Below are 23,149 nucleotides of genomic sequence, written 5' to 3' on the forward strand. Positions count from 1 at the left end.
TAGCAAACCCCAAATTGTGCCAAATTACAATTCTTTAATCTCCCAATATATAAAAAAACATGTAAAATGTTTTATATGTTTTAAATGTTTTACTGATAATGTTTTATGTTAAAAAAATTAATAAGACACAATTCTAATTATACTTTATATTCTAATTAAAAATATTTTATATTTGTATTTTGTGAACGATTTTCAAGTTAAAATGTTAAATATACAATTTTAATCTTATTGTGGTTAATTCATAAAAAAGTAACATAAAATTTCACAAGAAACTAACTTCAAAAATGTCTAGAGGCGGGTTTCACCAACAATAAATAAATCAAGGAATAGTTATTTGTCGAATAAAATTTATTAGTGTATATTGTGTTTCAATACAATTTTGACAATTTAAGGTAAAACTGAAGAATTTTCTTTGTTATAGATATTTAAAGCGAGATTAACTTGTCGATTTATTCGAAGAGTAAATGGATATTTGATAAATAAGTAAATAAAATGTTATTTGGCGTTAGTGAAACGTATGTGTCACTTTATTGGTCGAATAAGTTTATTCATCGAATAAACTTACTATTCGTCGTTGGTAAAACTGGAAAATGTTGTTTCAGTTCAATTTGTTCAGTGATATATGTTTTATCTATTAAAAGGGTGATTAATTGCCTGCATGGTTGTCAAAACACGAACAGAAATACCTTTCCTAGGCCCCGCATCCCTTTACGAACTAACTAACAGCGAAGCAATAAAGGAATCCCGTACCTGGGGATACAATATTATTCTGATCTCACTGGTTACAAAGCTCAGGACTGCAAGTTTATAAAGTTATACCATGAAACATGAAAGTTTTGAAATGAGAAAAAACAACTTTAATATAATGGCAAATTAGCCATCGGTAAATTTAGTTTCCGGGAAAACGGAAAACAAACAACATCTGTATGCATAGCCTTCGTACTGGGAAAGGATATGTTCCTAGAAGAATTATTCTTACACCTTCGGAGATAAGGAACTTTCAATGAGATGAAAGTTTAAATACACTAGGAATATACACGAATGATTTTGCACACAAGATGTATGCAACTGTGAATACAAAGGGGTAGAATCACCACACATCACCAAGTTTTGATATATTACTGAATAGAAAATTGCATAACCAGTTTTTCTTCCTAAAGTACCCTCCCCTCAATTGGCTACTTCAATTGCAAACTCTTGTCTGTCTTCAGCTGTTCTTAAGCCCTGGCCACTGTCGTGTATTTCTTAGTCACGATAGTATTTTCCTTTCTAGTCCTCTCTTTCCCTCGTTATTTCCTTTCACTATTACTTGAGCATATTGGTACTTATTTTTTCACGGTTCCCGGGAAGGCGGGTTATCGTGGAAGGTCTTGTCACTGGGAATTTTTCGTTGTCTACTCATTTCTTAATGATTCTTTAGTCAAAATTCACGTAGAGTGAAATCGCAGCACGTTCTTTTTTTTAACTAAGCGCGAAATGCATTTTTTCTGCACAAAGCTCTACTATTCAGTAAGTATTTTACATAGTTTGAAATTGACATTGTATTACCAATATTTTTTTCTTTAAAATACTATCAGAAATAGTTTTGGGGACATTAATACATTAGCCTGAATTTTTTCAGATTTTTCTGACTACTCTAAGACCACTTTTTGAAGCTTTGAAAATGATTTTTTCACTTTTTTGACCCTTTTAAACGCTTTTGAGATAGTGCTCTTTTTCCGGGTGTGAGTATATAAATATACTTTATTCAATTTAATGATATTATTAGTATATATATATATATATATATATATATATATATAAACACAAAATACAAGCTTAAATTAGGCTCCAATTTGAAAAATAAACTAATATACATTCACGGACAAAAATATTCCATATTTTGAAATTAGCCTGTGAAATAAAAAAAAAGTGCTGCCTCCAGTGTCATAGAAATAGGATTTCTTTTCAGAATCCGATTTTTTAACGTTTCATATAAATGGTATAATCGGATTTAAATTTAATGTGGGCTATATGGTGGCATAATTTTTAAATTCAATCTCATCAAGGTAAGTATTCACTATTCTATCGACATTAAGACCTGCGTCATGGTACACGAATTTGTTATCCAATATGGCTGGTAAAGGGCAAAACATGATCTTCTAAAATGTTTTTAATGTACATATCAGCTGTCATTCACAAAATCACCTCTACAAGTTCAGTATCTCCTTACAAAAGAAATACCACTCCATAGCACTATGCCGCCACCACTAAAATTAACCCTCTGTATGAGAATATCTGGCATACCGTTCACCATATGGAAGCAACATTTACAAGACTTCGCCTACAGAAGAGTTGGCGAACAGTATGTCAGTTGTAACCTCATACACAGAGTTAGTTTTGGTGGTGGCGACATAGTGCTACAGAACGGTACTGCTTTGAAAGGACATACCGAACACGTGAAGGTGATTAGGCGAATGTCAACTGATATGTATATTGAGAACATTTTAGAAGATCATGTTTTTCCATTTGAAAGCCATATTGGATATGACATATTGGTGCTAATGCACTTCTTCTTGTCGCTAGCATAGTGAATTCTTATCTTGATGAGATTCAATTTAAAAATTATACTGGCCAGTATATAGCCCAGATCAGATTTAAATCCGATTATAGCATTTATGTGATACTTTCAAAAATTGCATTCGGAAAAAAATCCTATTCCTATGATACAAGGGGGCTAAGGATAGCAGCACAAAAAATTTCATTCCACATGCATATTCAATATTTTTGTCCGAGAGTATATAAGTGAGATAAGTATTTTTGCGTTATGGATGTTACAGGTAGAAATTCGATAACATACATAATTATAATATATCATTTATTTATTATATAAATAAATATGAAGATATATGTTGAACGCAAAATATTAACAATTAGAGATATTAGATGTATAATAAATTGGCAAAGACATTTTTTGTACTAAAAAGGAAAACAATTTTTTTTAATAATAATATTATTATGATATTATAATGCCATTTTAAATATGCGCTCATGGCATTTTAAACATGGTTATTGAATTTCTAACTCTAACACCTGTAATGCAAAAATATGTCTCTCTTATAAATATTAGTTACTTTTTTGTAATGGCGCATAATTTAAGCTTGTATTTTGTATTTATAATACTAATATCATTAAATTGAATAAAGCATATTTATATACTCACACCCGGAAAAGGAGCACTACCTCAAAAGCGTTTAAGTGTCAAAAAAGTGGAAAAATCATTTTCAAAGCCGCAAAAAGTGGTGTTAGAGTAGTCATAACAATCTGAAAAAATTCAGGCTAATGTATTAATGTCCTCAAAACTGCTTCTGATAGTTTTTGAAAGAAAAAAATATTGGTAATACAATGTGAATTTCAAACGATGTAAAATACTTACGGAATAGTAGAGCTTTGTGCAGAAAAAATGCATTTCGCGCTTAGTTAAAAAAAGAACGTGCTGCGATTTCGCTCTCAGTGAATTTTGACTAAAGAATCATTAAGAAATAAGTAGACGCCGGAAAATTTCCAGTGACAAGACCTCCCACGATAACCCCCCTTCCCGGGAACCGTGATTTCTCATTATAGGGCCTACGTATAATGATATTCTAATTTTCACTGTGTAACGTTATAAACGTCACATCTTTGCTATTTTATTTTTAAATAATTATTTTACTTTATTTTCTTTAATACTTCATTAATAATTATCTTCTATTCGTTTTATCTTGCTTTTTCGTTAAAAACTTGTTTGGCGCCCTCTTTTATTATCCTCTATTTCCTATCTCTGTTTTCATCTAAAATCTAAATCATCATACGGAACGTACTTCATATATTCTTACTCTGTAGATATCTGTCTTTCAATACGGAACATGGTTGCCCATCTACTCATACTTTGCGCTGTATAAGATAAGGCACCATCTATTTCATCAGACCATATTCTCTTGAGGTAAGAATACATATTATCATATTTTAATTACATTTCTACATCTAACAGTCTTTCTAATATTTTTTATGCCTAACCTCCAATGTCCAAGCATGTGTTCTGATATTTTAGTTTTAAATATATCTTTTTAACTCTCATATATGCACGTGTAAATCAAATTATTTGACTGGTCCCGTCAGTATTAATTTTATTTTATTCCTTTACCAATAACTACTTTTTACGATTATATGGCAAAGGCTAGTTTTTGGTTTTTCTTCTTGATGCTTTATATATGTTTTTATCTTATAGTTTTTTGGAAAGAAATCAAATCTTTCCCCCTTCAGGAGTCTCCAGCATAAAGCCTATCACCGGTGATGGAACTAAGGCTGACAAAAATGAAGGCCATGCCATCTAGACTACAACGACGAACATCTTCAGCTGGGACCTAGGGCCACAACATCTTCCCAGGTCTACAAGACGTCTACAGCAGTACCATTTGACATCAAGAAGTTACCATCGAACCAGATACCAAAAGCCACAAATATAATCTACGAATTGTTAGTTTTTGGCAAGAATTTGTATATATTTTTTAATGCATTGAATAAGTCATATTTTTATTATATCTTTATTGAACAATAAACATGGTTGGTTAAAAATACTGTTTTGTTTGCTTTCATTCTAAATTTTCAGAGTCCATATCTAAGATTAGGACAAGACGAACACACACACTGAAAGATTGAGCTAAGCTGGTGTGAACGATAGCTATCTTAGTTGATTGAAATATTACTTTCGAATGGTATTTCAATTAGCTGGGGTAGTCTATTGCCTTTTATTGCTTATTTCGTTTGGACTGTGTTAAAAAGTTCTAATTTTTTGTATATCCTATGCAGCACTTCGTCGCCTGAGGTATGCGATATCCATGAAATTTTAATGAGTCTCTGGTAGATCCACCTTTCGAGAATTACATAGCAGTCTTTTGATTTTTTCGATCGAGTTTCTGGCATGTTCTATTCTCGATCTTATTCTATTCTCAATCTTATTTTTAGGTCAGAATTTAGGTTGCTATCGACTCAACACCCCAGTTAAATAATTTTTTGTACCTGTATTGGGCAAGGTTGAGGTACATTCTAGTTTTTTTCGGATTTACATCACTTTTGTTTTCATATCGAATGTTTATTTTGATATCAAATTGTTCACAGATTGAGTTGGTCCTATCGACGAGTTGTTCAGTTCAGTTTAATCATTGACCCGTAAATGTAACAGGAGTCTTTTCCTCACTTTTCCCAAACTTAACTTCACTTATACTGCTTAAAAGCTTATACTGGCCCTGCCAAGAAAATATACATTTATACCCAAACTTTACTTTAGAAAATCGCGCCGAATTGCAAACAATTCCCTACATTTACTAAACTATTCATAAATAATACTTTTTTGTTCTTCTTGGAGAGTGAATGTAAGCGCGTCCTTTTGTTTTTCGTGTCTCTGGAGTCTTTATAAATTTAAAACATAGAGAAGTTTTCAGTCTCTGTAGGATTACAGCCGGTGCATAGAATAAAAAGATACAATAATAGTTTGCGACGTCTCGAGAGGCCAAATGAACTGAGACCTGAGTTGAACGTATAAGTAAATAATATACGGAGATAAGTTATACAATGTGCAGGTTCGTACTTTCGTTTCAAAAAGTAAAAAATGGAGCTCTATATTATATATCTAGGGATAATTTAAAAATGTTCAATCTTTATTTTGATAATTAGACACTCCAATTACTTCAATTAAATGTAGTTTCATAATTGGCGTCCGATCTCCGATCATATGTATGTCTATATTTAATAACAAAGCTATAATGCAGCACAGACTGCACATACATAATGTACCATAATATACTTATTTCTTCTAGTTTAATGGATCTTAACAACCATTTAAAAATCCGATATCATGGCCAGCAGCCTTCCAAGATCCTGAGCAAACTACTTACAAAGTAGCGAAACGTTGAAAAGGATCCAAATGTGGGTCGTTCAAATCCGTTTAGTTAATTTTGATTCTGGCCTTGGATGCATCTGCTATTATTTAATATGATGATTTGTTGTTCAACCTCTTAAATAGGGTGGTGTTCCTAGAGTCTTCAAATGGTTATCTACTAAATTAAATGAGAAGTATCCATCATTTTAATTGACAATACGTTTCATTTGAGGTTTCGATTTCCACTTTGGAAATACAAGAAAATCAATTTAGGACCATGTCTTGAAGTAGGTCTTGAATATAAGTACTGGTTTTACTTTTATATAGGCAAGCCATCTTGCCCACATTCAAATGAGTCAGTATTCGTAGTCCATATTTGTTTGCCTAGCAAAACAGTGATTCAGCTAGTTTTGATGTTCTATTTTCGACACTTCTTTACGCCTCCAGATCAGTTTTAAAGAATCTTTTACTTTTCGGCTTTATTCTAACCATTCTAATTTATATCGTACATTTTTGTTGCCCATTCTATCTGTACCTGTTACTATCACTCCCAAACACATTATATATTTTGCTGTAAAATCTGAACTGAGAACGATCAATATACGCACTGATAGCCAAGCAGCCATAAGTGCTCTTGTGGATCATTAAATAGTGTGAGAATCCCGTGAAGAACTCAACAGACTGGTAGAACATAACAGTATTACACTAGTATGAGCTCCAGATTATCGGGAAATACACGGCCATGAAAGAACTGATAAACTTGCCATAACAGGATCATCTTCAAAATACTGCAGCAATGCTGCAGGCCGCAGACAAGACGGCATGTCTGCGGCATGATGCCGCAGACAAACGGCTGCAGGAGTGATAAAAAGCACCGCAACGTCGTGACCGGTAAAGTATGTGGCTCTGAACAAAACAAAACTCATACTGGGAAAATACAACCGGCCAAGCACATGACAAACGTTATACTAGACTAGACGAACTAAACCAGCGCTAATAGGGCTGAAGTACTGGACAAAATAAGCAGGAATTTGCTCAGACATCATGCTTCCTTACTGGACAGAGGTCTGGAGACAGGACAGGGGCTACGGACTTTATGTACCATGAAGTCACTATAAGTGTTAGCACTTACTTTATTAGATGACGTCGTTAGCGTTATACATACATATATATTTGTTTCATCTAGACATTTGTTCTTATTCGGTATTGGTTAGCATTCGGGTCTGAAGATCCTTCGGAGGATTTTTCTCCCAAAACATATGAGTTTTATGTCAAATATTATTGTCAGTGACTACATCTAACACCAATACATGAACACCGGTCTAATGAATGTTTTATAATTCCCCATTTTGAGGTTCGTGTCTGAAATAGTCTAGTCGCAACATAGGGGGTCCCGTGGGAAATTCTAGCTCGCCGATATTTGATGGGGGTATTATAGGTTTTTTGTGTCGCTGAATCCAATGGAAGTGGTCTGGAAACCCAAATATGGTGCGTTTAATTGTTATTAACAAATTATGGTAAAATTAGGTATTTTTCAGGAATTATTAGAAGCCCTGTAAATAAATTTATAGTGTTAAAGTCTTTTCTTGTGTATTTTTGGTCGCTGAATCGAATTCAACTAGTCGCGATTACTCAAAATATGTTCTTATTTTGTTAATAACAAAATAATTGTTTATTCGCCGAAAAGCTCGAAATAATGCGCTATCTACAGCAAGTTCGTAGTCTTTTTCATAGTATTTTTTTCGCTAATACTCACGGTTTTTGCTCTAAATTTTAAAAAAGCACTTGGATTGACATGAAATTTGACTTACACGTAGCTAACATGTCAAGCAAAATAAGTGATATTGTGCCGATGTGTGCTTTTGCCCTGGGAATGAGTTTCGCCCCTTTTTGGTGGTAAAAAAAGAAACCTTTAAAATAATTCCGGACAATTGATTAATTCTAAGCAACTTTTGTTCTATAGAGTTTTTTTACTAACTCAATACTTTTCGAGTTATTTGCGAGTGAATATGTTCATTTTTCAACAAAAAACCCACGTTTTTAGACGGTTTTTCGCAAATAACTTAAAAAGTAAGCATTTTTTCAAAAAAAAATTTCTTAGCAACAATATAGACTATGAAAAAATGAAAAAAATGGTGTATGTGTGAGGTCTGTAGACCCAGTAGAAGCGGAGTTGTAGCTAATGAACAACAGGTTCATGTTCCTCAAATTCCAAATAGCATATTTCAACATAAAATAACCAAAAAAATGAAGCACTTTTTGCGAAAAACTCATTATAACTTTTTTAAAGCTTTTAAAAAAACTTCATTCATGTTGTTTAAAAAGTATCTAGTAATGAGTATCTAATCTCTAAGAAATAAGCAAGTTACGCTCAAAATAAAGTTGGTCCCTTTTTTTTGGTAAAAAAAAACTGGAAAATCACCCCCTAATTAGCATCTCAAATGAACTTAATCGTCACCGCTTCACAAGTTGCTTTACTTACGTTGTATTTATATGATCTGTAAGTGTCATCAGTTCTAAAGGCTTATAAAACTAACAAAAACGTGGTTTTTTGTGGTTTTCTTGTCGAAAAATGAACATATTCACACGCAAATAACTCGAAAAGTATTGACATAGTGAAAAAACTGCATGGAACAAAAGTTGCTTAGAATTACTTAGTTCATCCACTTCCGGACTTATTTTAAAGGCTTCTTTTTTCACCACCGAAAAGTGGTGAAATTCACCCCCAGGGTAAAAGCACACATCGGCACAATATCACTTGTTTTGTTTGACACGTTAGCTACTTCCAAATTTCATGTTAATCCAAGTGGCTTTTTAAAATTTAGAGCAAAAACCGTGAGTAAACATATTATAAACCGTTTTTTTGCCATAATTTATTAATAACAAAGTCGGAACGTGGTTTAAACTATCACGACTAGTGGCAATCGATTTAGCGTATAAAAATACTATGAAAAAGACTACAAACTTGCTGGAGATAGCGCATTATTTCGAGCTTTTCAGCGAATAAACAATTATTTTGTTATTAACAAAATGACAACATATTCTAAGTAATCGCGAATAGTCTCATTCGATTCAACGACCAAAAATTCACCAGAGAAAACCTTAATACTATCAATTTCTTTACAGGGCTTCTAATAATACCTGAAAAATAGCTAATTTTACCATAATTTGTTAATAACAATTAAACGCAGCATATTTACTCTTTCAGATCACTTCTATTGGATTCAGCGACCCAAAAAACCTATAATACCACCATCAAATCACGGCGAGCTAGAATTTCCCACGGGACCCCCTATGTTGCGACTAGACTAAAATAGCACATTAACAAAATCTGACTGATAGAAAGTGCGAATTACAGATTCTGCCAGGCTCATAACGAAATGAAGGAGCACGTTCTGTGGAACTACCCAGGGTTAGATAGGATATTACTAAGTACCTTTGAGCAATATCAGCTCAAGCCGGACGACTTGTAGAAGTGTCACCTAGAATTGGATTTATTTATTGTGAGGTAATTCTTGTTCTGTGCTTTTTTTGGTATGCACACAATTATTCAGCTCTTCACTTCACTTCTTTTACTGAATTAATAAGATTATTTTAAAGATTACTTATACTATACATTAGCCAGAATACTTAAATCAAAAATTGACTTTCAAACCAATTCAGCCATTTAACAGTAACATGTAACATTCATGCAAACTATTTAGAACAAAGTAAGTCTACGTACGTAAGCACACTATAAAATCTACAAAGAGAGAGAAATCGAGTCATGGAAATGAACAATAAAAAGAATATACATATACATATTATGTATATATATTATATAAATATATGTATAAATATATATACATGTATGTATATTAAATATAGTAATTAAGAATTTTTCATTTATTTCTGTATGCCATTTTGGGAACAATGCCTATTCACGAAGAACATAATAAAAACACGTAAATTGGATGTATCACTGTTTGCTACTACTTGTTTTGATTTTTTTTTTTGATGTTTTAACATTTTGTTGTTTTTCTAGTAGTACCTATTACTATGTAATATAAAATTATTTTTCAATATATAACAGATTGTAATACTGGGATTGGATCACTTGACTGGACTCTTTCCAGTCTATTTAAAACATACCTTTTAAACCTTTAAAAAGATGGAAAATGGCAAGTATTCAGAGAATTTTATGTGAGAGGAAAGCCACAGACTAAGTATATCCGTTTGGTAGGTGAACATATTTAACAGATATCACATGAAAATAAATAATCATAAACAGATAGAAAACTCACTGCAGGTGAAAAACGAATGGAAACTACAGTGATATAAAGGTAGAAAGTCAAAAAAGAAACCATTTTAGTCTTCAAAATATCCAGTAAATCCGGTTTTCATCCATTGTAAGGAGAACAGATCAGCAATATACACGGGTTTGACTCGCAAACAAAAGTAAGTTAATATGATTCGATTTTACTCTCCTGACTAAATAGAACGAAGTGAAATCGAATTGAATACAGAAATCTGCTGGGCGAATAGTATGGATGAAACTGAAGGATGTGTAGGACATTAATAAAAAGAGATAAGAAAGTTAAAACGAAGCAAGATTTTTTGATTGGAAATAATTTTTGGCAAGATTTTGGATAACATACCAACCATACAATCATGGCTCTTCTTGGGCGTATGCGTAAACATGTAACCATATTTTCTAGTTTTGACAACTGTCACATTTATGAAAATGAACCAAAATAAATGTTTCAGTTCTGCATCGGTGGAAGAAATTAACAAAGATATAACACCAAATGCAAGTAAGAAGACTTTAATGAGCAACAATTAAATTTGGAAGCAATTCCAAATATTTTGTGACGAAAGGGGTTTAGTGCAGTCACTGAAGGTTTTCACCTCCGATTTCGTTGAACCTCCATAGATTTTCATGAAAATTGGTGTGTAATTAGAGAATACCTCAAGAAACAAAGGTGACATGATGCCAACTTGCGCTTTTACCCTGGGGGTGGATACCACCCCTTCTATTTTATTAAAAATAATACCATAAGTCGATAGAGGGACAAATTATAAGCAAAATTTGTTATATAAAGTTATTAAAATAAATCAACACGAAGGTTCAACGAAATCGGAGGTAATAGCTCATATCCACCTTCAGCGACTCCACTAGTTACAAACTAGGAAAAAATACCACTAACCCAAAATTGGCCTTCATTTTAAAAGACTGGGGAATGCAATTTTGTGTGAATATTAAAAAATAATCTTTCCAATATCACACCACAGTAAGAATAAATAAGGAAATAATGCTCCAGTTTGCTTCTTAAACTTGTTGCCTTTCTCTCTCGTGTCGATTGCCAGGCAACAAGTTTTCGAAAAATTGTCGCATTACTTTCAATTTATTCTCACTATCTTAATAGTATAATGATTTATGTCTGGTTGTACCAACAGATCTTAAGCTTAAGACGTGTTTTAAGCTCAGCTTACTAAACATATTATGCGTTGCACCATTGGGTCAGATCAATTTTCAGCTTGCGACAATGGACTGCCACGTGGACTGTACCTTAAACCTCGTCTCAGTTAAGTCGTGCTTAGATAAAAATCGAAAATTATGGATCTATTAGCTGAGCTGGGCTAAGATTTGTTAGTGCAACCAGACATTAGTACTGTAAAGCCCAATTAGTCCATGTGGTGTGACCGCTTCCTTCTGAAAAAATTTCTGATTCGGTTTCTTTGTGGATTCCTATTCAAAAATGTCCCCTTTAAATCTGAAGGTTGCCAGGCGGAATTTTTGGGCAGAAATTGTTTAAACAATTTTTTAAACAAATACAAAAGATCACTTTTTTTGCTCTGGAGCATATATTTTTAGGTTTTTTGGGCCATTCTAAATCAGAAAACTATCTTGTAATTTTTCTTAAAAATTGATAGTTTTCGAAATATAGGCGATTTAAAATCTGAAAATCGCGTCTAATCTTTATACAGGGTGTCCCGAAAAGAATGGTCGTAAATTATACCACACATTCTGGGGTCAAAAATAGTTCGATTGAATCTAACTTACCTTAGTACAAATGTGCTCACAAAAAAAGTTACAGCCCTTTGAAGTTACAAAATGAAAATCGATTTTTTTCAATATATCGAAAACTATTAGAGATTTTTTATTGAAAATGGACATGTATAATTCTTATGTCAGGAACATCTTAAAACAAAATTATAGTGAAATTTGTTCACCCCATAAAAAATTTATGGGGATTTTGTTCCCTTAAACCCCCCAAACTTTTGTGTACGTTCCAATTAATTCATTATTGTGGTACCATTAGTTAAACACAACGTTTTTAAAACTTTTTTGCCTCTTAGTATTTTTTCGATAAGCCAGTTTTTATTGAGATGCGGCTTCTTTTTCAATATATTTACGTAAAAATTTTATGGGGGTTTTGTTCCTTTAAACCCCCCTAATGTTTGTGTACGTTCCAATTAAACTATTATTGTGGTACCATTAGTTAAACACAGTGTTTTTAAAACTTTTGTCTCTTAGTCTTTTGTTCATAAGTCACCTTTTATCGAGATGTAGCTTCTTTTTCAAAATATACCTAAAAATGTAAATTATAAATAAATTTTCAGATTATTAACAGGTCTCTATAACCGTACTTAACCATATACAAATATGTGGTGGATTCGACAAATATTCAAAATATCTCGATAAACACTGGCTTATCGAAAAAGTACAAAGAGGCAAAAAAGTTTTAAAAATAATGTGTTTAACTAATAGTGCCACAATAATAATTTAATTGGAACGTACACAAAAGTTTGGGGGGGTTTAAGGGAACAAAACCCCCATAAAATTTGTATGGGTTGCACAAATTTTACTTAATTTTTTTTTAAGATATTGCTGTCGTAAAAATGCCACATGTCAATTTTCAATAAAAAATCTCTGAGAGTTTTCCATATATGAAAAAAAATCGATTTTCATTTTGTAACTTCAAAGGGCTGTAACTTTTTTTGTGTGCACTATTGTATATAGGTAAGTGAGGTTCAATCAACCTATTTTTGACCCCAGAATCTGTGGTATAATTTATGACCAATCTTTTCGGGACACCCTGTATATACCGTTGTTTTCTAATTGTTAAATATGCGTGTTTATCCGATTTTTTTACCGGTGCGGCGCGCTCTATTTATCACAAAACTTAAAAATATATGTTCCGGAGCAAAAAAACGTAATCTTTTGTATTTGTTTAAAAAAATTGTTTAAACAATTTCTGCCAAAAAATTCCGCTCCGCACCCTTCAGATTTGTTTAAAGGGGAAATTTTTGAATATGTGTCCACAAAGAAACCGAATCAGAAATTTTTCCAGACGGGAGCGGTCTCACCACATGGACTAAATCCTGCCAATTATATACGTATTACAATAAATATAGTCAGCAGGTTGAATATCCAAAGTGTGCTATATAGGCATTTACAGTATACTACATATTGAGAAAATTTTTAAAAATAAAATAGGAACAATATGTACCAAAATATTTTAAAGATACTGGCATACAAAATAATACCTAATTTTCTTTCATACCAGATATTTTTGGTGATCGATCTAGTTATAACAATTTGATGACAGAACAATTAATTAAAAAAATAGAAATAGACGGTTTCAAATAAAAATAGACAAACAATTAATGTTGTCATATTTTATGAAAAATTTTGGCTTTAAAAAGGTATAAACAGTGAAACATCCAAAAACGTATCATATTTAGGCATTCGCAGAATTTTTCACAAGAAATACATGTTATCATATGCTATGTACAAAATCATCAAAACATATTAAAATTGTTGTAGAATCAAATTAAAATTGAGGATGCAATCATGAAATCAACATTAAATAAGAATATTTATGTAGATTTTACTGTGATATATGATTTTTCTATCTTGATACAGTGAGAACCAAATGTTTTTAGTCCAATAAAGTTCATATAATAGGAATCTTGGTTTTTGCAATACCACATTATACAATTATTAGATTACATCCTAAATTAACAAAATACCTTAATTTCTACTTTGATGTTTGATCATATCACATTTTTATATCGGACGAAAACTTCTGGTTGAAGTAGAGTGGGGCCAGACCACTTGATCTTCAGACATTTGTCTATTTGATTTTTATGGTATATTTTTTTTAAATAACAGGCCAATTAAAATTGGTTATCACTGTATTTATTGAAGTGTAAATACTTTTCTGTTTGATATTAATAATATTGCGTAAACAAAAAAGGTAAGCTCAGATAAGTAATATTTACAACTTCACGATTGAGCTGTGTTACGGCCGCCTTACGATCATACGACCATCATAGCTCATGATCAATTATATTTTGTAGCTGACATAGTACCAAAATTGTAATCTCTTATTTTGATTAAAAATTAGGCTTACTGATTACCCACCATTTTGTTTGAAATTTGTTGGAATTTCTATCAGAACTCCATTGTTCACGAAATATATACACCTGATTTCACGGAGGTAGTTTTTCTATTTAATAGACTATTTCACAATTAGATATGTATGCCTTGTGAGATTATTAATCATAAATTTGATATATTTTATAAAAATAGTCTCCTTCATATTTATTCATTGGTAAGTTGATTTTTCTCTGGTGAAAGCTAGTTTTTAAGTAACTTTAGATTTATTGTTATATCTTTGTATATCAAGGACCATACCGATACTTTGTGATATATTTCCGTCCGTATATTCGGTATTTGTTGAAGAAAACGTCCTAGAATTTTGAAACTACGTAGTACATTCTTATGAACATATATGAATAAATCATCAAAAAAAGGATGTAGGAACAGAACTTCAGAAGAACGGAGTGGTTATTTCCTATAAAACATGTCGTAGAAAAAACAATAGCGATCAAGGCTGCATTTCACATCACATCGTATTCGTGGACGTTCGAAAGGCCCATGATAGTGTTCCAGTCAACAACCTGTTGAATACAGTAAAAAATCACTGAGTAAGTAACACCTACAGACATGAATGCCGTCAAATCACTTTACGAAGACAATGAATGTAATACAGAAGTTGGACAAAACTACTCGGAACCGTTTAGCGTCGATAAATGACTTCTACAAGCATGCTTCCTATCAACATTACTTATGCAAACTTTATATAGATCAAACACTAAAAAACCGGAACCAGAAATGTAGACAAACGGGAGTAAAAATTGATGACAACTATATATAGCAATAGCCTCTTTTTTGCGGACGATCAAATAATTTTAGCATAAGATAAAGACGACATCGTTTAGATGATAAAAAAGCTGGAAGAGGAATTTGAAAGCTGGAGGTTTGCAAACTAATTCTGATAAAACGCAATACATGGTCATTAGAAATACCGCAGAAGACCTGGAGATAAATAATAATTCAATAAAATAAACAAACATGAATGTAAACACTTGGGGATAACTTGGGAGATATAATTACTAAAATAACGAAAGGAAAGACAATAATACGAGCGACGCTAACAGACAAAACTAAACACCAAATCTTTAAGACAATAGTGGACAGCTGCTCACTCTATGGCTCAGAGACAAAGTGAAAAAATAATGAAAAACAGATGAATGCAATGGAAATTATGTTTTGGAGAAGAAGCTGCAGATAAACGCCAATGCACAAAGTGAGAAAGGAGCGAATTAGAGAGCTAATGAATGTGAAGAAGACACTAAATGACAGAAAATAAAAATGGAAATAAAGATGGGAATACCACTGAGCACTTGGATATGGAAACCAAATAGGAGAAGGAAAGGAGGACGTACTAGATTTTAGTGGAACGGGCAAACAAAAATAGCAGTGAAAAAAAAGAGACCTCACTGAAGAAGTGATATAAGGGAAGAACAAATGGCGATTGGGATGCTCTTGTAAATGGTAAACCGAATATTATGCTGCCTAAAGCAATGGATAGGTTACGTTATAACTTTAAAACAGTGAACGATTCTTTGTTGGAGATATCTGGCATTACTCAATTGGCAAAAATACGTTTAATTGAATTTTTTATATAAAATGAGCCTCCTATAGAGAGCACCAAGAATCGTAAGCAATACTAAGACTAATTTGGGATGTGGATATATTTAGACGCAGATGAAAGAATATTAAATGAAAGAAAACTGTAATGTCTCGGATATATAACACGTGGAAAGGAATATGACATTGTGCGCTTTATAATCCAAGACAAAAGTATCTTCAGGTGTGTGTAAGAAAAGGAACATATTCTGGTTGAGAGACCTATGAGACCAGGAAGAACAAAGCAAGGAACAGAACAGAATGGCGGAAAATTCTAGAAAAAGCCAGGACCCAAAAGTGTTGTCGAGCTATTGATGGAGATGATGATGAACCTATGACACCAGTAAAATGACAGGTCAAAACAATTATTTAAAAGAGATGCTTAGAAAATTCACGATTGTCAAATTATTGTCAACCTCTTTAACGGAGATGGCATTGAAGACGTTTCGTGTTAAGGAGATTGGCATCTACAAGCTCTTAGTTCTATAATATTCTTATTAGTTTTCCTGCTCTTCATTACAATTTATACCTCTTCTAATAATTTTTATTTTCATTTCTTTCTGATGTTTTTATGGTAGGTATTATAATTTTTATCTACCTCAACTAGTTTCGTTTTCTATTTTTTTAATATCTTTCTGGTATATATTTGGTTTAATTTTCTTATTTTTGTCTTATATACAGCTTTCTATGTTAGTTTTGTTCTGGGCTATTCATGCTGTGCTGTTTTCTTCTATATTCTATTTATATGACGTTCCTTATGCATGTTTCGTTAGGTTTTTCTTGGTTAACAAATTATTTCGTTTTTTATCTCTGTTTTGATATTCTGTAGTTTAAAATAAGGATCAAGATTAACACAAGACTATTAAAAAATATGTAAATTGTTCCAATTAACTAATATTAGTAATAAAGGTACTATGTCAACTATAAAAAATCAAACTATTTGGTATTGGTGTTGCTATTTACACGATAGCTATACGTGTCTCTAACTAGGATCTAATATTTTTAATATTCATATATATTTTTTAATGTAACGTATCCGGTTATGATTATTAACAATACTCAATTATTTCTTTTAATTATATCCAAACACAGAATTGTCACAGAAAGAAACTCTCCAGTTCACATAATAGCTCTTGAATATCTAATTGAAGTTTTGATAAAATCTGACAACTACATATAAGGATAAGAGGAGAGCAAGATAATATTTTAGTGAAATCTTAGACCTGCTTTTATAATTTGAAGATGGATACTCAGATCTCTACTAGTTTATATTGGGATTTTCAATTTTCGGAGCAAATATTTACTAAAATTGTAGACTACTATTAAATCTAGGTATGAGATATTTCTAATATACCCTATTTCACGAACATACGCCTGTTTTGGATTATTTCGACAACGAATATTTTACTGTGCAAAATAAGAAGAACGAAAGTAAATTGCAAATTACATTGTTGTTTATTGGAATAATTATTAGCGCCATTTACTTTCGTACTTCTTATGTTGCACAGTAAAATATTCGTTTTTGAAATAATCCAAAACAGGCGTATGTTCGTGGAATGGCCCATACAAAGATTTCCTATCTAATCAACTATTTTTGTTCTCGGATTTTCTGATTGATATGATCAAAAGTTTTCCATGTATCTGTTACATTTTCTTTTTACGTTGAGATTCATCATTTATATTTCCTCTTCTATTGTCATTCCTATATTATTCTGCTTGTTCATTGGGTAGTTTTAAAAGATTTTTTCTAATTCTTCCTTTGTACTCGTTAATATTAGAATGGCTTCTAATATTACCATTAGATTATTTAATTGATGTTCATTTATAATTTTAATAAATTGTTGTCCAATCTAGTATTTGAAAGACGTCTCCCATCAAAAGACGCGGAATAAAGGATAAGAAGATCAATACCAGTAAAGGTTGAGAGTAAAACAACCGCATAATACCTACAAACAGATTCTGTTGGTTCAAAGTATATGATTTGAAGAAATTATTAATATATAGAAAAATGAACAAAGTGACTAAAACATTTATATAGAACAAAGAAATTCTTAAATTCCTCAGTAATCGAATACAATTGACAACTGAACTTAAAACGAAATCCTGAACATGTAAAAAACGAATAATTGAGACAGGGTTGATGGGAAAATATCATATTTATTTCAATTAAAAAAAATTCATAACTAGATATTTTACATACTTGTATGTAAACTTGATTATATTTGCTATTTTCTCTAAAAATTGTATAAAAGCCTTGATACACAGCGACATACAACATAGAGACTAATTTTGGCGGCGGTTTTTCTCAAAACATGCGCAACCATCTATTTTGCTTTTCATTTCGTGTTAACAAAGATTTTTCTATTGAAAGATAATTTGTTTAGAGACCGAGTTAATAAATCATAAGTATTTTAAAAGAAACTAGATACCGTGTTATTTTCAATAAGATGATCTAACAAGACATCCATTGATATTTATTTCGTAACTTTTATAATTTATGAACGAATCATAGAAATTACAAATGTGCGGCATGAAAAAAGAAAAATATTTTTAAAAAAATCTGTTGATTTTAATGTACATCAAACTCAATATACCGAATCTAGTTAATGTCTACCCAGTCTAGTTAATAGAATGAATAAAAAAAGAAAAACATCGAAGTAAAAACAGAACAAATACAATGAAAACATTTCAGAATTATTCAGTTCAAAAACAGACAGCAGGTGTAGACAAAATATAAGATTTTGACCAAGAAAGTTAACCATGAATACAAGTATATGTGTAAGAAATAAGAATGACATACAAAATAGGGATCCAAAAGTATATATAGCACTGAATAATAAGAACTTAATGACCCATTAGCCTTTTAAGTCATATGTACACACTCTTCCTAAGAATCCTAACATCGAAATTGGATAAAAAACTACAGTAGGCAAAATGAAAGATTACCCATGAACGAACATATAAAACACGCTGTACTTTTTTGTTACCGTGTCACAAAAAAATTGGCCAACGCAAGTACATGTAATACTTATATAAGCTGTTCTTATAGTACTGGTACTAGTTCATTATTTTCTGGAACATAGAAAAGATTTGTTTAATATGATAGCTCATGGGTAATCTTTGATTTTTCCTACAGATCTGTACCAAACCCGACACCAAGCGGAATTTTCATTAAAGCTTAGCACCAACCACCACCTGCAAACGATAAAATAACCCATGGAAAAATCAGTAGAATACAACATACCTCACGTATTGATGTTTATTGTTTTCTACAAAGCGTCATTAAAAAAGCGACACGCAAAACATTAGTGCATTTGAAGCATTAAACCAAAGTCGAATTGATAGTCATTATTCCAGGTTAGTTAGATACAATATTTATAGAAATACAGTAAAATCTCCGTTAACCGAAACAATTGGGGGGATAACAAGAATTTCGGTTAAAAATAACATTGTTTTTTTGTATTCTTCTTTTATCAAATGATATAGTATTGGCGAGATATAGCTGCAAATCATTGTTGTCAAAAGAAAAAAGAAATGAAAATAGCAGATTTCTTAAAAAAACACTCTTTGGTGAAAGAACTGGAAAGAATATACAGAGAAATCGGTTTAAAAATAAACTTTCCCACAACAAAATACAGGACGAACCTCGTACCGAGTAAAAATTTAAAAATTCGGAAAGACGACGTAGAACCTATTGATAAAGACATAGTATAGGTACCTTCAACATAACATTAGAATATACATAAGGACAGTCCAACAAGTGAAGTATCAAGAAGATCAGAACATGCGTTAGGCCTGGATCCCGCGTACCAAAAAAAGTTGACTAATAGCAAGCTGAAAATTTGTTAATAGCTTAACGCTGTCTAGTCAGACAAACTTTGATGTACGGGAACACTGGAACAGGGGAAGTTTTAATTGTGGAACAGTTTAAAAATTTGGAACGTCAGATTACGAAAACGTCCCTTGTATTTTGTCGGACAGAACTTCCAATTGATTTGTTACCGTTTCATTAAACTCTCATGCACAAATCAGACTGCTATTTGTTACCAATATAATTCCTGTCACTTGACATGTTCTTCGTGTTGCACTTATTAAAATGCCCAGTTGGTGACAAATACCAGTCTGATTTTTTCATGAGAGTTTAATGAAATGATAACAAATCAATTGGAAGTTCTGTCCGACAAAATACATGGAACGTTTTTGTAGCCTGACGTTCCAAATTTTTAGCCTGTTCCACAGTTAAAACTTTCCCTGTTCGAGTGTTCCCATACATCAAAGTTTGTCCGACTAGATACCGTTAAACTATTAACAAATTTTCAGCTTGCTATTGATGTATATTTAATTGTAAGTCTCTGAATGTCCAGCTGAAAAATGGAGATGTTTTAATTGTTCAAAGTTTGGTCATGTCAAGAATTTGTGTCCAGATATTCGACCACAACCTATGAATGTAGCACAAGAGGAAGAGTATAATATTGAGTGATGAGGTAAATAATGACATATTTCACAACTGGAGATCATTTTATCAATATCCAGGTAACCAGAAAATGGAAGCAAGCTCTTTTCTCATCTCTGTATTAGATATTTCATAATAAAGTAATCAAAGTACAATTTAGTATTTATATCACGGGCAAACTTAACATTTGGCGACGAGGATGGGATAGGTTTGTTTGTGGGATTAGAGATGAAGGAATTCAAAAGAAGTTGTTGGGTGAGGTAGGTTTAACATTTCAGAGTGCTTGTCAGTTAGCTTTGGCCTCAGAAGTAGCACAGAAACAAGTTAAGTTGTTATCCGAGGGAGGTAATATAAATGTATTAAACAGAGGCAAGCATAGAAATCCAAAGTTTAGATCAACTCTCAGTGCAGATCAAAGTTGTAAAAATTGTGGCAGAAGTCATCATAGAGGTAAATGTCCAGCTGAAAAATGGAGATGTTTTAATTGTTCAAAGTTTGGTCATGTCAAGAATTTGTGTCCAGATATTCGACCACAACCTATGAATGTAGTACAAGAGGAAGAGTATAATATTGAGTGATGAGGTAAATAATGACATATTTCACAACTGGAGATCATTTGCTCAATATCCAGGTAACCAGAAAATGGAAGCAAGCTCTTTTCTCATCTCTGTATTAGATATTTCATAAAAAAGTAATCAAAGTACAATTTAGTATTTATATCACTGGCAAACTTAACAGCTATTAAGCAACTTGTTTTTGTATGCGGGATCCAGGCCTAAATTGGCAGCAAATACAGCTCTTAAAACCGTATTTGAAGACGGCAACATACAGATTAATCTGAAGCGAATAGTTTTCGATCAGTGTGTTTTGAAAATAATGACCTACGGTGTGCAAACACTGTCCCTGATAAAAAACAACGCTTCAAAACTAAGAATGGCACAAATAAAGATGGAGCGTTCAATGGTAGGAGTAACAATGAAATTCAAGATCACGAACGAAGACCTACGAAACAGAACCAGAGTTACAGATATTGTGGAGAGAGCTTGCAGATTGAAATGGAAATGGGCTGGCCACGTAGCAAGCATGAAGAATGACGAAAGGTGGACACCTAATTTAAACGAATGAAGACCAAGAACAGATAAATTAAATAGAGAAGAATCACCCATACAATGGCAAGATGATCAGAGAAATATCACGAAAAATTGGATTCCTATGGCACATGACTGTACATTCTGTATACAAACAAGAAAGGCCTATGTCCCGCAGTGGACAGAAAACGAGCTTATTTCAATTTGAATATCAATTCTTGCATTTTTGCCATTGTTTTCATCGACGTGACATGTGGCATTGTCTTAGTGAAAGAACAATTTTTTTCTTTAAAAAATGACATTTTCATTGTGATTTCGATCTTCAGACGCTCCAATAAATCAATATGAAAGTCGTTCATAACTGTATCTCTATGTATTAAATAGGCAATAAAAATAATTCTTTGAGGATACCAAAATACAGAGGCCATAATAGAGGGAGAGGCAGCGCTGAAAAATCTCTTTGAATTTACTAAAGCTAAATTTTTCACAGTTGATTACTGTGATTGTGTAGAGAAACATACTGCGGTCGGTCAAGCGAAACGTAGAACAGGGGTTGCCGAGAGGGTATCAAAGTTGCTTTACTACGAAGGTAATTAAATCCATTTACTAAGGCTGAAAATCAGTACACACATTCTAAATTGAATATAAAATTTATATTTATTTGTATTTAATACAAGTTATTATAGTCGGTCAGCTGTATGTCGGGACAGAGCCGGTCGGTCGGCTTCAACGAATGTACAGGGTTATTCACTATATTTTAAGCCCCTTGTAAACTGCTTTATTTACAGAATTAAAAAAAAATTGAAAATAGAAAAGTTACTCGATTTTTTAATTATGATTTTTTGACATAATATATATCGTACTAGTGACGTCATCCACCTGGGCGTGATGACGTAATCGACTATTTTTTTAATGAGAATAGGGGTCGTGTGCTAGCTCATTTGAAAGGTTATTCAATTCTCTATACAGTACTATAAACATTAAGATCATTATTTATACAGGGTGTCCAAAAAATTGTTGAATTATTAATTAAACAATTAATTTAATTAAAAAAAAATTACCACATGTATAATTAATCATGTTAATGTTTATATTACTGAATAGCGAATTGAATATCCTTTCAAATAAGCTAGCACTCGACCCCTACTCCCATTTAAAAAAATAGTCGATTACGTCATCACGCCCAAATGAATGACGTCATTAGTACGATATATATGTCAAAAAATCATAATTTAAAAATCGAATAACTTTTATATTTTATATTTTTTTCTAGTTCTGTAAATAAAGCAGTTTACAAGGGTTCCAAAATATAGTGAATAACCCTGTACATTCACTGGGGCCGACCGACCGGCTCTGTTCCGTCATACAGCTGACCGACTATAATAACTTTTATTTATATTTAATTTAGAATGTGTGTACTGATTTTCAGCCTTAGTAAATGGATTTAATTACCTTCGTAGGAAAGCAACTTTGATATCCTCTCAGTAACCCATGTTCTACGTTTCGATTTACCGACCGCAGTATGATTCTCTACACAATCACAGTAATCAACTGTCAAAAATCTAGCTTTAGTAAATTCGAAAAGATCTTTCAGCGCTGCCTCTTGGACTATAACCTTTCCGGTGGTTGCATTTTAGATCGCTTGGGACGGCTTTCTCCGGGTGCTGTCCATTCAGATGACTCCTGATTTG

At 32.3% G+C, this 23,149-nt stretch overlaps 1 protein-coding gene across 7 annotated transcripts in view; it reads right to left on the minus strand.

The window, feature by feature from the left end:
• Nucleotides 1-23,149, minus strand: part of LOC114339424 (serine/threonine-protein phosphatase 2B catalytic subunit 2-like) — a 1,099,401-nt gene that overhangs the window by 105,114 nt on the left and 971,138 nt on the right. The window contains exon 10 of one of the 7 annotated variants that reach the window (XM_050647794.1): nt 9,621-9,638. The exons of the other annotated variants lie outside the window; for them this stretch is intronic. Within the exon in view, the coding sequence (XP_050503751.1) occupies nt 9,621-9,638 (18 nt within the window). The remainder of the gene's footprint in view (nt 1-9,620; nt 9,639-23,149) is intronic. 7 annotated transcript variants of the gene reach the window in all.

The sequence above is a fragment of the Diabrotica virgifera genome, chromosome 1 (assembly GCF_917563875.1).
Source record: "Diabrotica virgifera virgifera chromosome 1, PGI_DIABVI_V3a".
NCBI classification, from domain to species: domain Eukaryota; kingdom Metazoa; phylum Arthropoda; class Insecta; order Coleoptera; family Chrysomelidae; genus Diabrotica; species Diabrotica virgifera.